The following is a 14,120-nucleotide window of genomic DNA, read 5'->3' as shown; positions in this document are numbered from 1 at the left end:
GGTTCACTCTGCACCTCTCAAGTGAAACACCCTTAACCCTTCGATTTTTGCAGAGCTCCCAACACATTGCTTCCACCTTACAGATCAGTAAACATTGAAGGGTTAGGGCCAGGGGGGTAGGGAGCGAATTGAGGCCAGCTGTTTGTTTATTTACCATTCTGACTGACCACCAAGAACCCTTAACATTTAGCTGACTGAACATAATCTGGGCCACACACACACACACACGCACACACACAAAGTAAACAAACAAAACATGCTCTGGGCTAAACACACTCTAAAAAGACTGTGTGGTAGCAGCCAAAACATAAACTTGTGTTTATAATGCATCGGCCTACATTACATATTGTCTATAAACACAGAAAAAAATTACGTTATTAATGTGTTACTGAATGTGATTGATGTATGTATGTATTTGCTCTTTCCCCGTTTTGCCAGATTTCTTCATGAGCGCCACGAGCAGTCTAAACAGGACCTTAAAGGACTGGAGGAGACTGTGGTGAGTATCTATCTTCCTCCCTCCCTCACTCCCGCTCTCCCTCTCTCCCTCTCTCTGTCTCACTTTCTCTCTCGCTGACATTCAATTGAATCCGCTGTAGGAGAATTTGATCACGATTCACTAATGCACCTCCTCTTTCTCCATCTTTCTGTCTCTTTGCCCACACTTTGTGCCCACCTCTTGTTTTGCTCGCTCTCTCTCTCGCTCCCTTCCTGTCTTTTTCACTCTCTTTATTCCACAGGCTCGTGAACTCCAGACCCTCCACAACCTGCGGAAGCTTTTTGTTCAAGACCTCACGACTCGAGTCAAAAGGGTAAGTGAGTAAAGGACGAAGACAAAGAGAGGGAGTGAAGGAGGGAGAGGAGGAGGACTGAAGAAAATAACTTCTAAATCAGTGTTCACCAATCTTTTCTGAGTCAAGATCACTTTCTGAGTAAAAATGCAAGCCGAGATCTACCGCTCAGATTTGTTTTTTAACATGACTTAAACAACGTAAGCCTATGCAACATTAACCAATTATAAACAGTCCTGTAGCAATGAGGTTTGTGCAGTACGCTATAGACCCAATACATTATTTCTGCATATTGGCTATGCTTGAATTGCCCTGCCAAAAAGTTTTAATTTTGGATAGCCCTATTTGGTAAAAGACCAAGTCCATATTATGGCAAGAACAGCTCAAATAAGCAAAGAGAAATGGCAGTCCATCATTACTTTAAGACATGAAGGTCAGTCAATACGGAACATTTCAAGAACTTTGAAAGTTTCTTCAAGTGCAGTCGCAAAAACCATCAAGCGCTATGATGAAACTGGCTCTCATAAGGACCACCACGGGAATGGAAGACCCAGAGTTACCTCTGCTGCAGAGGATAAGTTCATTAGAGTTACCAGCCTCAGAAATTGCAGCCCAAATAAATGCTTCACAGAGTTCAAGTAACAGACACATCTCAACATCAACTGTTCAGGCCTTCATGGTCGAATTACTGCAAAGAAACCACTACTAAAGGACACCAATAAGAAGAAGAGACTTGCTTGGCCAAGAAACACGAGCAATGGACATTAGACCAGTTCCAACCACCGTGACTTTGTGAGATGTGGTGTGGGTGAAGGGATGATCTCCGCATGTGTATTTCCCACCGTAAAGCATGGAGGAGGAGGTGTTATGGTGTGGGGATGCTTTGCTGGTGATACTGTCTGTGATCTATTTAGAATTCAAGGCACACTTAACCAGCATGGCTACCACAGCATTCTGCAGCGATATGCCATCCCATCTGGTTTGGGCTTAGTGGGACTATCACACCTCCAGGCTGTGTAAGGGCTATTTTACCAAGAAGCAGAGTGATGGAGTGCTTTATCAGATGACCTGGCCTCCACAATCCCCAGACCTCAACCCAATTGAGATGGTTTGGGATGAGTCGGACCACAGAGTGAAGAAAAAGCAGCCAACAAGTGCTCAGAATATGTCGGAACTCCTTTAAGACTTTTGGAAAAGCATTCCAGGTGAAGCTGGTTGAGAGAATGCCAAAAGTGTGCAAAGCTGTCATCAAGGCAAAGAATGGCTATTTGAAGAATCTTAAATCTCAAATATATTTTGATTTGTTTAACACTTTTTTGGTTACTACATGATTCCATATGTGTGATTTCATAGTTTTGATGTCTTCACTATTATTCTACAATGTAAAAAATTGTAAAAAATAAACAAAAACCCTTGAATGAGTAGGTGTTCTAAAAGTTTTGACCAGTAGTGTAAATTTGTGTTGTCATTATGGGTCATTGTGTGTAGATTGATGAGCGAAAAACAATTTAATCAATTTTAAAATAAGGCTGTAACATAACATAATGTGGAAAAAGTAAAGGGTCTGAATAGTTTCTGAATGCACTGTATATGATCACACTGGTAATAGATAATTTGTTGTATTATACTGAACAAAAATATACTGTAAATGCAACATGCAACAACGGCCCTCAAAGAACTACACTGGACTCTATGCAAACTGGAAACCATATATCCTGAGGCCGCATTTATTGTAGCCGGGGATCTCAACAAAGCTAATCTGAGGAAAATGCTACCGAAGTTCTACCAACACATTGACTGTAGCACTCACTCTGAGAAAACACTGGACCACTGCTACTCAACTTTTCAAAATGCCTACAAGGCCCTCCCCCGCCCTCCCTTCAGCAAATCTGATCACGACTCCATTTTGCTGCTCCCTTCCTATAGGCAGAAACTCAAGAAGGAAGTACCCGTGCTACGGACTATTCAACGCTGGTCTGACCAATCGGAATCCATGCTTCAAGATTGTTTTGATCACGCGGACTGGGATGTGTGCCGGGGAGTCTTTGAGAATAATATTGACGAATACACGGATACGGTGACTGAGTTTATCAGGAAACCGTGGATAGATGGCAGCATTCGCGCAAAACTGAAAGCGCGAACCACCACATTTAACCATGGCAAGGTGACTGGGAATATGGCCGAATACAAACAGTGTAGTTATTCCCTCTGTAAGGCAATCAAACAGGCAAAACGTCACTACAGAGACAAAGTGGAGTCACAATTCAACGGCTCAGACACAAGACATATGTGGCAGGGTCTAAAGACAATCACGGACTACAAAGGGAAAACCAGCCACGTCACAGATACCGACGTCTTGCTTCCGGATAAGCTAAACACCTTTTTCGCCCGCTTTGAGGATAACACAGTGCCACCGACGCGGCCAGCTACCAAGGACTGTGGGCTCTCCTTCTCCGTGGCCGATGTGAGTAAGACATTTAAGCGTGTTAACCCTCGCAAGGCTGCTGGCCCAGACGGCATCCCTATCCTCGTCCTCAGAGCATGCGCATACCAGCTGGCTGGAGTGTTTATGGACAATATCAATCTCTCCCTTTCCCAGTCTGCTCTCCCCACGTGCTTCAAGATGTCCACCATGGTTCCTGTACCCAAGAAAGTAAAGGTAACTGAACTAAATGACTATCGCCCCGTTGCACTCACTTCTGTCATCATGAAGTGCTTTGAGAGACTAGTCAAGGATCATATCACCTCTACCTTACCTGACACTCTAGACCCACTTCGATTTGCTAATCCGCCCCAATAGATCCACAGACAATGCAATTGCCATCGCACTGCACATTGCCCTATCCCATCTGGACAAGAGGAATACCTATGTAAGAATGCTGTTCATTGACTATAGATCAGCATTCAACACCATGGTACCCTCCAAGCTCATCATTAAGCTCGGGGCCCTGGGTCTGAACCCCGCCCTGTGCAACTGGGTCCTGGACTTCCTGACGGGCTGCCCCCAGGTGGTGAAGGTAGGAAACAACACCTCCACTTTGATGATCCATAACACAGGGGCCCCACAAGGATGCATGCTCAGCCCCCTGCTGTACTCCCTATTCACCCATGACTGCGTGGCCACGCATGCCTCCAACTCAATCATCAAGTTTGCAGATGACACAACAGTAGTAGGCCTGACTTCCAAAAATGACGAGTCAGCCTACAGGGAGGAGGTGAGGGCCCTGGGATTGTGGTGCCAGGAAAATAACCTCTCTCTCAACGTCAACAAAACAAAGGAGCTGATCGTGGACTTCAGGAAACAGAAGAGGGAACACCCACCTATCCACATCGATGGGACCGCAGTGGAGAAGGTGGAAAGCTTCAAGTTCCTTGGTGTACACATCACTGACAAACTGAAATGGTCCACCCACACAGACAGTGTGATGAAGAATGCGCAACAGCACCTCTTCAACCTCAGGAGGCTGAAGAAATGTGGCTTGGCACCTAAAACCCTCACAAACTTTTACAGATGCACAATTGAGAGCATCCTGTCGGGCTGTATCACCGCCTGGTATGGCAACTGCACCTCCAGGACACCTACAGCATCCAATGTCACAGGAAGGCCAAAAAGATAATCAAGGACAACAACCACCTGGGCCACTGTCTGTTCACCCCGCTATCATCCAAAAGGCGAGGTCTGTACAGGTGCATCAAAGCTGGGACCGAGAGAATGAAAAACAGCTTCTATCTCAAGGCCATCAGACTGTTAAATAGCCATCACTAGCACCTTAGAGGCTGCTGCCCTATATACCTAGACTTGAAATCACAGGCCACCTTAATAATGGAACACTAGTCACTTTAATAATGTTTACATATTTTGCTTTACTCATCTCATATATATATACTGTATTCTATACTATTCTACTGTATCTTAGTCTATGCCGCTCCAACATTGCTCGTCCAAATATTTATATATTCTTAATTCCATTCCTTTACTTTAGATTTGTGTGTATTGTGTGTATTGTTGTGAAATTGTTAGATATTACTTGTTAGATATTACTGCACTGTTGAAGCTAGAAACACAAGCATTTCACTACACCCGCAATAACATCTGCTAAACATTTGTATGTGACCAATAAAATTAGATTAGATTTGATTTTGACTTAAACATGAACTTACTCATAAAAACAGCAGCTCTTTGCTGTATTCATTGAGTCGCTCTCTACTCATGGTTTTAAACGTTTTGAAATCTCAACTTTGCTGTGTGTTCGTGGCTTCTTTTTACACTCTATGGCTCGAGGAAACTGTGCAGACACAGTGATCTGATTGGCCAGCGGTAGGCCTATAGGTGCACTTGATTTGCTCTCTGGGCCTGCCGGGTAGGCAGAGTTCTATCTTCATACACGTGAAATGGTTCAAAATGGGAACACTTTGCCTTCCCGGCGCTAGGGCTGCTGAATCAAGTGCACCTACCGCCAACAGCTCAAAACAAATTTAAAAAATAGGAACGCAATGTTGACTACATCATTGGGTTTTTTACAGGAATGTTTGGTGATCGACTAGGAATGCCTAGGATCGATCGCGACCGGATGGTGACCACTGATCTAAATGATTTAATAGTTCATGATACTAGTGTGATCTTAACCACATCATTATCTCGTTCTCTCTCTCTTTATCTCTTCTCTCTCTCTCTCTTGCTCCCTCTCTCCCTCTCCCCCTCTCTCTCTCCCACTCTGTTTTTTCCCGCTGCAGCATTCAGAGATGGAGACAGATGATAGCGGGGGATCTAGCCACCAGAAGCAAAAGATTTCCTTTCTTGAGAACAACCTGGACCAGCTTACAAAAGTTCACAAACAGGTAGGTGGATGAATGTGTTGAATGTGTGGAGCAGAGAGGCCTGGACTCTTGACAAAGTCTCAGAGTAGGAGTGCTGAAATAGTGATTAACTGAATAAGATTATAATAAAATCTGATTATAATGAATAACATTCTAATAAAAAAATCTGATTATAATGAATAAGATAATATGGACAGGTGGACCTGATCCTAGATCAGCAGTCTTATTCTGATATGCTCGATACATAGGCCCCCTGGGTTGCCTTTTACATCATAATGAATTTGATTATAAGAACAGCAGGGACCTGATCTTAGATCCTAGATCAGCAGTTCTCATTTGAGACTCTTTCTGAATAAAGGTCCTGGCCCTAGTTGTAGCCTGCATAAAAACTCCTGCCCCTGCTCTATCAAATTCCATTTCTATTCCTCTTTGTTTTCCAAACGGGTTCTTTGCGGAGGGATAAGTTCTACCAAGAACTGCTTTGATCAGAAGAACCCTTTTTTGGAAGACAGGGGTTCTTTGTAAGTCAAAGGGTTCTACCTAGAACCTTTAAAATACTAAGAAACATTTTTGGAAAAAAGAGGTAAGAAGGATTCTTTGAAAGTTTCTTCAAGTGCAGTCGCAAAAACCATCAAGCGCTATAATGAAACTGGCTCTCATGAGGACCGCCACAGGAAAGGAAGACCCAGAGTTACCTCTGCTGCATCTCAGATTGCAGCCCAGATAAATGCTTCACATAGTTCAAGTAACAGACACATCTCAACATCAACTGTTCAGAGGAGACCGCGTGAATCAGGCCTTCATGGTCGAATTGCTGCAAAGAAACTACTACTAAAGGACACCAATAAGAAGAAGAGAATGGCTTGGGCCAAGAAACACTTGCTTGGGCCAAGAAACATGAGCAATGGACATTAGACCAGTGGAAATCTGTCCTTTGGTCTGATGAGTCCAAATTTGAGATTTTTGGTTCCAACCGCCGTGTCTTTGTGAGACGCAGAGTAGGTGAACGGATGATCTCCACGTGTGGTTCCCACCGTGAAGCATGGAGGAGGAGGTGTGATGGTGTGGGGGTAGCTTTGCTGGTGACAATGTCTGTGATTTATTTAGAATTCAAGTCACACTTAACCAGCATGGCTACCACAGCATTCTGCAGCGATACGCCATCCCATCTGGTTTGTGCTTAGTGGGACTATCATTTGTTTTTCAACAGGACAATGACCCAAAACACACCTGCAGGCGGTGTAAGGGCTATTTACCAAGAAGGAGAGTGATGGAGTGCTGCATCAGATGACCTGGACTCCACAATCCCCAGACCTCAACCCAATTGAGATGGTTTGGGATGATTTGGACCGCAGAGTGAAGGAAAATCAGCCAACAAGTGCTCAGCATATTTGGGAACACCTTCAAGACTGTTGGAAAAGTATTCCTCATGAATTTGGTTGAGATAATGCCAAGAGTGTGCAAAGCTGTCATCAAGGCAAAGGGTGGCTACTTTGAAGAATCTAAAATATAACATATATTTTGATTTGTTTAACACTTTTTTGGTTACTACATGATTCCATATGTGTTATTTCATAGTTGTGATGTCTTCACTATTATTCTACAATGTAGAAAATAGTAAAAATAAAGAAAAACTCTTCAATGAGTAGGTGTGTCCAAACTTTTGACTGGTACTGTAAATATGTAATGTATTGTCATAAATAATTTAATTTTAAAGGCTAATAATGTTGGTGGGGTCTACCTGTTCTATGTAGAACCCTCCAAAGATAAAAGGGTTCTCGGTAGAACCCTTCATAGAAAGTTTGGGGAGAACCTTTTAGATGATAAAATGGTTCTTGGTAGAACCCTTCCTAGAGGGTTCTAGGTAGAACCATATACAGGGGGTTCTTTGAAGAACTCTACATAGAGTCTACAAGGGGTTCTACCCAGCAACAAAAAGGGTTCCCCAATGGGGACAAACCGAAGAACCCTGTATGGTTCTACTTAGCATCTGTCACGCTCGTTGATAGACGGTTCAGACCAAGGTGCAGCGTGGTATGCGTACATATTCCTTTATTAACTGAATACAGAATCAAAATACAAACAAACGTGAAGTTCCACAGGCTACACAAGCCAAAACAGAAACAAGCTCCCACAACTAAGGTAGGCAAAATGTCTGCCTAAGTATGATCCCCAATCAGAGACAACGATCGACAGCTGCCTCTGATTGGGAACCACACCCGGCCAACATAGAAATACAAAATCTAAAATTCACACCCTGACCAAACCAACTAGAGAAAACAGGGCTCTCAAGGTCAGGGCGTGACAGCATCAGGCCTGCAAGCACCTTTTTTTCTAAAAGTACACCTATGACTTAGTGTTAGAGCACCCGTGAGAGAGTGAAGGGAATTCAAGTAGAGCAGAATAAGTAGAAGGGAATTATATTTGTCCTGGCTGTGCTGTTCGTCATTGCTATCCTCTGGGTACCAAGTAGAGCCAGCGACATCAATCACCCTGTACTGCAGAACCAGATGGAAGTCGCTCTGAAAACACAGCAGCAGGAAACGTAATGTCACCTACTGCTACTGCTGTAATACAGGTGGCTCTACAGACTGGGTCCAACGGACACACACAGGAACATGCTTTCGTATACATATACACACACACACACACACTTACATTTGGTTGATTTAACTGCTGACTGGCACACACACCAGACCTGGGATAACTATAGTTTTAACTATGCTTTGTGGATTTTTTTTTCTTTTTCTGGAGGATACCACAAAATGACTACTTTTTAAAACCATTTGAATGTAGATCTCAGAAAGTAACTACTTTTTGTAACTATTTGAATACAGATCTGAGAAAGCAACTACTTAAAATGAATATTTTAAAACAGATCTCAGGAAGTGACTTATTTTCTGAAACTATTGGATTGGCTGCCTTCAACTAATGGCAGGGCTGTATCTGGAACTGCATGTTGAAGATATACATAGAATGAATAGAACACACACAATCTCCTATACTATTCCAATCTATCTGAGAGTCATATTGGATCTATACAATACATTTATATCTGAATATTGTGTAAATGTCCATTCTCCTGAATATCCATTGCCCCAGGTGACTATAACATGCCACTGAAAAGGTTGAAAGCTGCGATAAATGTTATGATACCTGAAAATACTGCAGAGTAATTCAAAGTCAATTTGCCAACATTGCAAACAGCAAGTTAGATGCTTAGCAAAGACAACTTGGAACCTCCTTGTCCATCTTAGGATAAGTGTTCACAGGGTAAGTATGAGGGTAAGTGTTCACACTATACCATCTTTAAAGGGATAGTTTAGTCAGAATACAAACTAATATGATTTTCCACCTACCCTGGCTGTAGTTGATTTCCTTTCGATAATTAATAGCCATATTTTGTTACTGATAGCATTCTCAGTAACACTTAATATTAAACTGTTCTTGTGCCTGTGTAATACAACTGTAAATATTTGTGAAGCAACATTTTGTTAGCATGTTGTTACATAATACTTTGGTGATTGCATTTGAATTGCATAGCAATGAGCTGAGAGTTTTTGTAACTATAGTAAACAAGAGGAATAGTGACTGTTCCTTATGCCACTTATGTAATTACTCCATTATTATGCAATTATAAAGCTTGCTATTGGAATCCAGCCAGAGTGATGATATTCCAAAAAATGAATCACACACAATCTGCATTCAGAATGACTACTATACATTTACATTTACATTTTAGTCATTTAGCAGACGCTCTTATCCAGAGCGACTTACAGTTAGTGAGTGCATACATTATTTTATTACTGGAATCGAACCCACAACCCTGGCGTTGCAAACGCCATGCTCTGAGCTACATCCCTGCCGGCCATTCCCTCCCCTACCCTGGACGACGCTGGGCCAATTGTGCGCCGCCTCATGGGTCTCCCGGTCGCGGCCGGCTACGACAGAGCCTGGATTCGAACCAGGATCTCTAGTGGCACAGCTAGCACTGCGATGCAGTGGTGAAGAACCAAGAGTACCTAAACCATCTAAACTGGAACAACCATCTCAGTAACAGGTGCGATAAATCCAACCACTTACAGATTGAATTAGTTTAGAAAATGCTAAGTTATTTATCTTTATATAATATATGATCAATTAATCAATCAATGTGGATGCAGAAACATATAAAAACAAACTATTCTAAAAATCTACCTGCAGCAAAGCATGCTGGAAAATATGATAATGAGGCCCCTCCCATGTCTTTTTCACACAGAGCGTTAACGGAAATTAACTCAGCACAGTCGAGTAACAACAACACCACGCGGTGTTGATTCCACTGTGATTCAAATAACACTTCATTTATTCACTGCAGGTGGCATCAATTTCAATCCCACTTGTGTTAAGGCCACTAGAATCAACACTCAGATATAACAATCATAACACTTTTTACCTCAACACCAAGATGTTAACGCCCATAAATTTGCTATCCAGGGAAAGCGCGACATCAATGTAATCCATTATTGTTTGTCATGGAAACACACACACGTGTGCATTTCCCACAGACAACAACTCACCTATGAGTTTCAACCGCATAAAGACACTACATAAATTCAATGCATTATTGTTTGTTCTTGTGCTGGAATTGAAAGGGTATGCGGGATATGTCATATCCCTTGTTAGAAAATTTTTAAAAAGCATACCCTTTGTTAGCTTGAACATTTTAAGGGTAAAAAAAATTATCCCAATTTATACAGTGCATTCGGAAAGTATTCAGACCCCTTGACATTTTCCAAATTGTGTTACGTTACAGCCTTATTCTAAAATGGATTAAATTGTTTTTTCCCTCATCAATCTACACACAATACCCCATAATGACAAAGCAAAAACAGGTTTTTTGAAATATCACATTTACATAAGTATTCAGACCCTTTACTCAGTACTTTGTTGAAGCACCTTTGGCAGCGATTACAGCCCGAGTCTTCTTGGGAATGATGCTACAAGCTTGGCACACCTGTATTTGGGGAGTTTCTCCCATTCTTCTCTGCAGATCCTCTCAAGCTCTGTCAGGTTAGATGGACAGCATCGCTGCACAGCTATTTTCAGGTCTATCCAGAGATGTTAGATCAGGTTGAAGTCCGGGCTCTGGCTGGGCCACTCAAGGACATTCAGAGAATTGTCCCGAAGCCACTCCTGCGTTGTCTTGGCTGTGTGCTTAGGGTCGTTGTCCTGTTGGAAGGTGAACCTTTGCCCCAGTCTGAGGTCTTGAGTGCTCTGGAGCAGGTTTTCATCAAGGATCTCTCTGTACTTTGCTCCGTTCATCTTTCCCTCAATCCTGACTAGTCTCCCAGTCCCTGCCGCTGAAAAACATCCCCACAGCATGATGCTGCCACCACCATGCTTCACCGTAGGGATGGTGCCAGGTTTCCTCCAGACGTGACACTTGGCATTCAGGCCATAGTTTCTGATGGTCAGTCCTTTAGGTGCCTTTTGGCAAACTCCAAGCGGGCTGTCATGTGCCTTTTACTGAGGAGTGGCTCCCATCTGGCCACTCTACCATAAAGGCCTGATTGGTGGAGTGCTGCAGAGATGGTTGTCCTTCTGGAAGGTTCTCCCATCTCCACAGAGGAACTCTGGAGCTCTGTCAGTGTGACCATCGGGTTCTTGGTCACCTCCCTGACCAAGGCCCTTCTCCCCCGATTGCTCAGTTTGGCCTGGCGGCCAGCTCTAGGAAGAGTCTTGGTGGTTCCAAACTTCTTCCATTTAAGAATGATGGAGGCAACTGTGTTTTTGGGGACCTTCAATGCTGCAGAACATTTTTGATCTGTGCCTTGACACAATCCTGTCTCAGAGCTCTATGGACAATTCCTTCTACCTGTGGCAAGCAGTTAACTTTTTGTCCTGAATTATGTTTGTGGCAAATCCAATACAACACTTTACTGAGTACCACTCTCCATGTTGTCAACCTTAGTGGTGGTTTCATCATGTTATGGTTTGTAATAGTTAAGGACTGGAGGGTTTTTCAAGATAAAAACAGAAATGGAATAGAGCTAGGCACAGCCAAAATTCTAGAGGAAAACCTGGTTCAGTCTGCTTTCCACCAGACACTGGGAGATTAATTCACCTTTCAGCAGGACAATAACCTAAAACACTTGGCAAAATCTATGCTGGAGTTGATTACCAAGACGACAGTGAATGTTCCTGAGTGGCCGAGTTACAGATTTAACTTAAATCTATTTGAAAATCTATGGCAAGACCTGAAAATGGTTGTGTAGCAATGATCAACAACCAATTTGACAGAACTTGAAGAATTTTGAAAAAAATAATGGGCAAATGTTGCACAATCCAAGTGTGCAAAGCTCTTAGAGACTTACCCAAAAAGACTCACAGCTGTAATCGCTGCCAAAGTATTGACTCAAAAGAAAAAAAGAAAAAAAAGGATTGACTCAGGGGTGTGAATACTTATGTAAATGAGCTATAGCTGTATTTCATTTTCAATACATTTGAAAAGATTTCTCAAAACATGTTTTCACATTATGTGGTATTGCGTGTAGACGGGTAAATTGTATCCATTTTGAAATCAGGCTGTAACACAACAAAATGTGGAATAAGTCAAGAGGAACGGATACTTTGTGAAGGCATTGTTTATCTGAACTGTTTTTCCTAAGGCCCCCTTGGGAGGAGATGAAGAAGAGAATGAATTATTGAGACTTTCATGAGACAAATATGCTTTGATTGAGACTTACATTTGAGAAGTATGAGAAATAGATTAGATCTTTTCATTGTATCCTAATGAGCTCATTCATGTATCATTCACTGCTCCAGAAAAGCCTCTCTTTTTTTTTTGGCTTCAAGGAGATATGTCCAGGAAGAGCCAGCTCTGAGCATTTGGAGTCATAACTGAGGCATAATGTTTTTTGTGCATGCATTAAACACATTACATTTCAAGTATCATGACAACAGATTATTTAATGTTAACAACGTTTAATGTTTATTGTTTTTCTAACATTGTCTAACCACATACGAAAAAAGTAACTGGGAAGATGTTAGATTGCTTGTAATACAAAAATAACAAAATAGTCAAAATATGGCCTTGTCTAAATAGGTGTGAAATTGAAAGTGCTGTCATTTAAAGCATGAACACTGAAATAGATGATTGAAAACATCTTACATGTGTCAAAATGGACTCGGGGTTCACCTGAAATGCAGCTAAACCCATATGAAATGACATTATTTATTAGGGTTGTCGCGATGCCAAATTTTACCCACAAAACAATGCCACGCCAAAGTATCACGGACCAAGGCAAAACATTTTTGTCACTGATATTCACATCTCGTATAACACTGAATTTTACCTCACATTATTCACAGACTGTGGTAGCTGCTGTGGTTGTGTGAGTGGTGGTTACAGTGTCTGCTGTGGCCTCTGGAGCCCAGGCTGTCCCGTCTGTAGACCCTCTCCCCTCTCTCTCGCTCTGTGTGGTGCGAGTGGTGTGAATACTTGGAGGAAGAGTTGGCCTCCTGGTAAGATTACCTTCTAGTGACGATCCCACTTGCACCATACTGCCCTCCTGAATCCCTGTCCCGCTCTCTGTCCCTGTCCCTGTCTGCCTGGGGTGCATCCCAGGGTGGTGTGCCATGAGCTGTCCAGCCCCCCCAGCATTAGGATATGTAAGGTAGAGCGGGGGCTCGTTAGGACGGAAGGGTGCAGTAGGGGGGTTTGTGGGGCGACCCCTGTGATAGGGGTCTTGAGGAGGGGCCTCTGGGTAACTGGGAGCTTTGTAGGCCTATGCCCCGACTAAGGAAGAGACAGCAGAGGAGGAGCAGGAGGAGGAGGGCAACATGTCCTGGGGAGGGTAGCCACTGGCCCAGCGCTGTATCCAACATACAAGTTTACACATTGAATATTGTGAACCTAATGAATAGAAAAATATATATTTGGATAATTGCTCAACTCTAACTGAGCTGTTATGCTAGTCTCTCTAGCCTCCCACAATTTTCAAATGCTCCCTTAACAGCGTCTGTATGTAATAGAACATCAGTTTGGCATAGAGGAACTACATCACTGCCTTATCTGCTTGAATAAAATACAAAATAGTAGCTAGCAAGATAGAGATCCCAGAGGTTATTTTTACTTAGTGCATTTCGCAAGTGTCGAGTTTGCATCAACTACCTCCACTAAAACCATTGCAAAGGTTTTGCCTGCAAATTTTGGTTTTGAATTGTGACATTTTGACATTGTCTGTCTCGTGATTTGTTGGGAGAGTTCTGTCTGAAGAGAACCCATCCCGGAACAATTGTCTATCCCTTATAGAATTTGCCAAAAGAGTCTGTTATTGAAACCAGACCTTAATCACTTGCCTAGGGTCAGGTTTTCATGACTACCTCATGTTATAATTTTTTTTATGATCTTCCAAAGACCCCATCAATTTCACCAGTGACAAAATAACTTTTGTTTCCTGAGAGGGAACTTTATGTGTGGTGACATGACAGACTGACCTGGCAACAGCGTAGGCCGAGTCCTGTGAG

At 42.6% G+C, this 14,120-nt stretch overlaps 1 protein-coding gene across 2 annotated transcripts in view; it reads left to right on the top strand.

Moving 5' to 3' along the window:
• The window catches only part of LOC121578315 (kinesin heavy chain), a 125,606-nt gene that overhangs the window by 103,991 nt on the left and 7,495 nt on the right, over window positions 1–14,120 (top strand). For both annotated transcript variants that reach the window (XM_041892614.1, XM_041892613.1), the window contains exons 22-24: window positions 439–499; window positions 741–812; window positions 5,526–5,630. In XM_041892614.1, the coding sequence (XP_041748548.1) occupies window positions 439–499; window positions 741–812; window positions 5,526–5,630 (238 nt within the window). The remainder of the gene's footprint in view (window positions 1–438; window positions 500–740; window positions 813–5,525; window positions 5,631–14,120) is intronic.

This window comes from Coregonus clupeaformis, chromosome 12 (genome assembly GCF_020615455.1).
Source record: "Coregonus clupeaformis isolate EN_2021a chromosome 12, ASM2061545v1, whole genome shotgun sequence".
Lineage (NCBI taxonomy): Eukaryota > Metazoa > Chordata > Actinopteri > Salmoniformes > Salmonidae > Coregonus > Coregonus clupeaformis.
The sequence above is the reverse complement of the archived record's forward strand: the minus strand, read 5'-3'. Positions and strand labels throughout refer to the sequence as shown.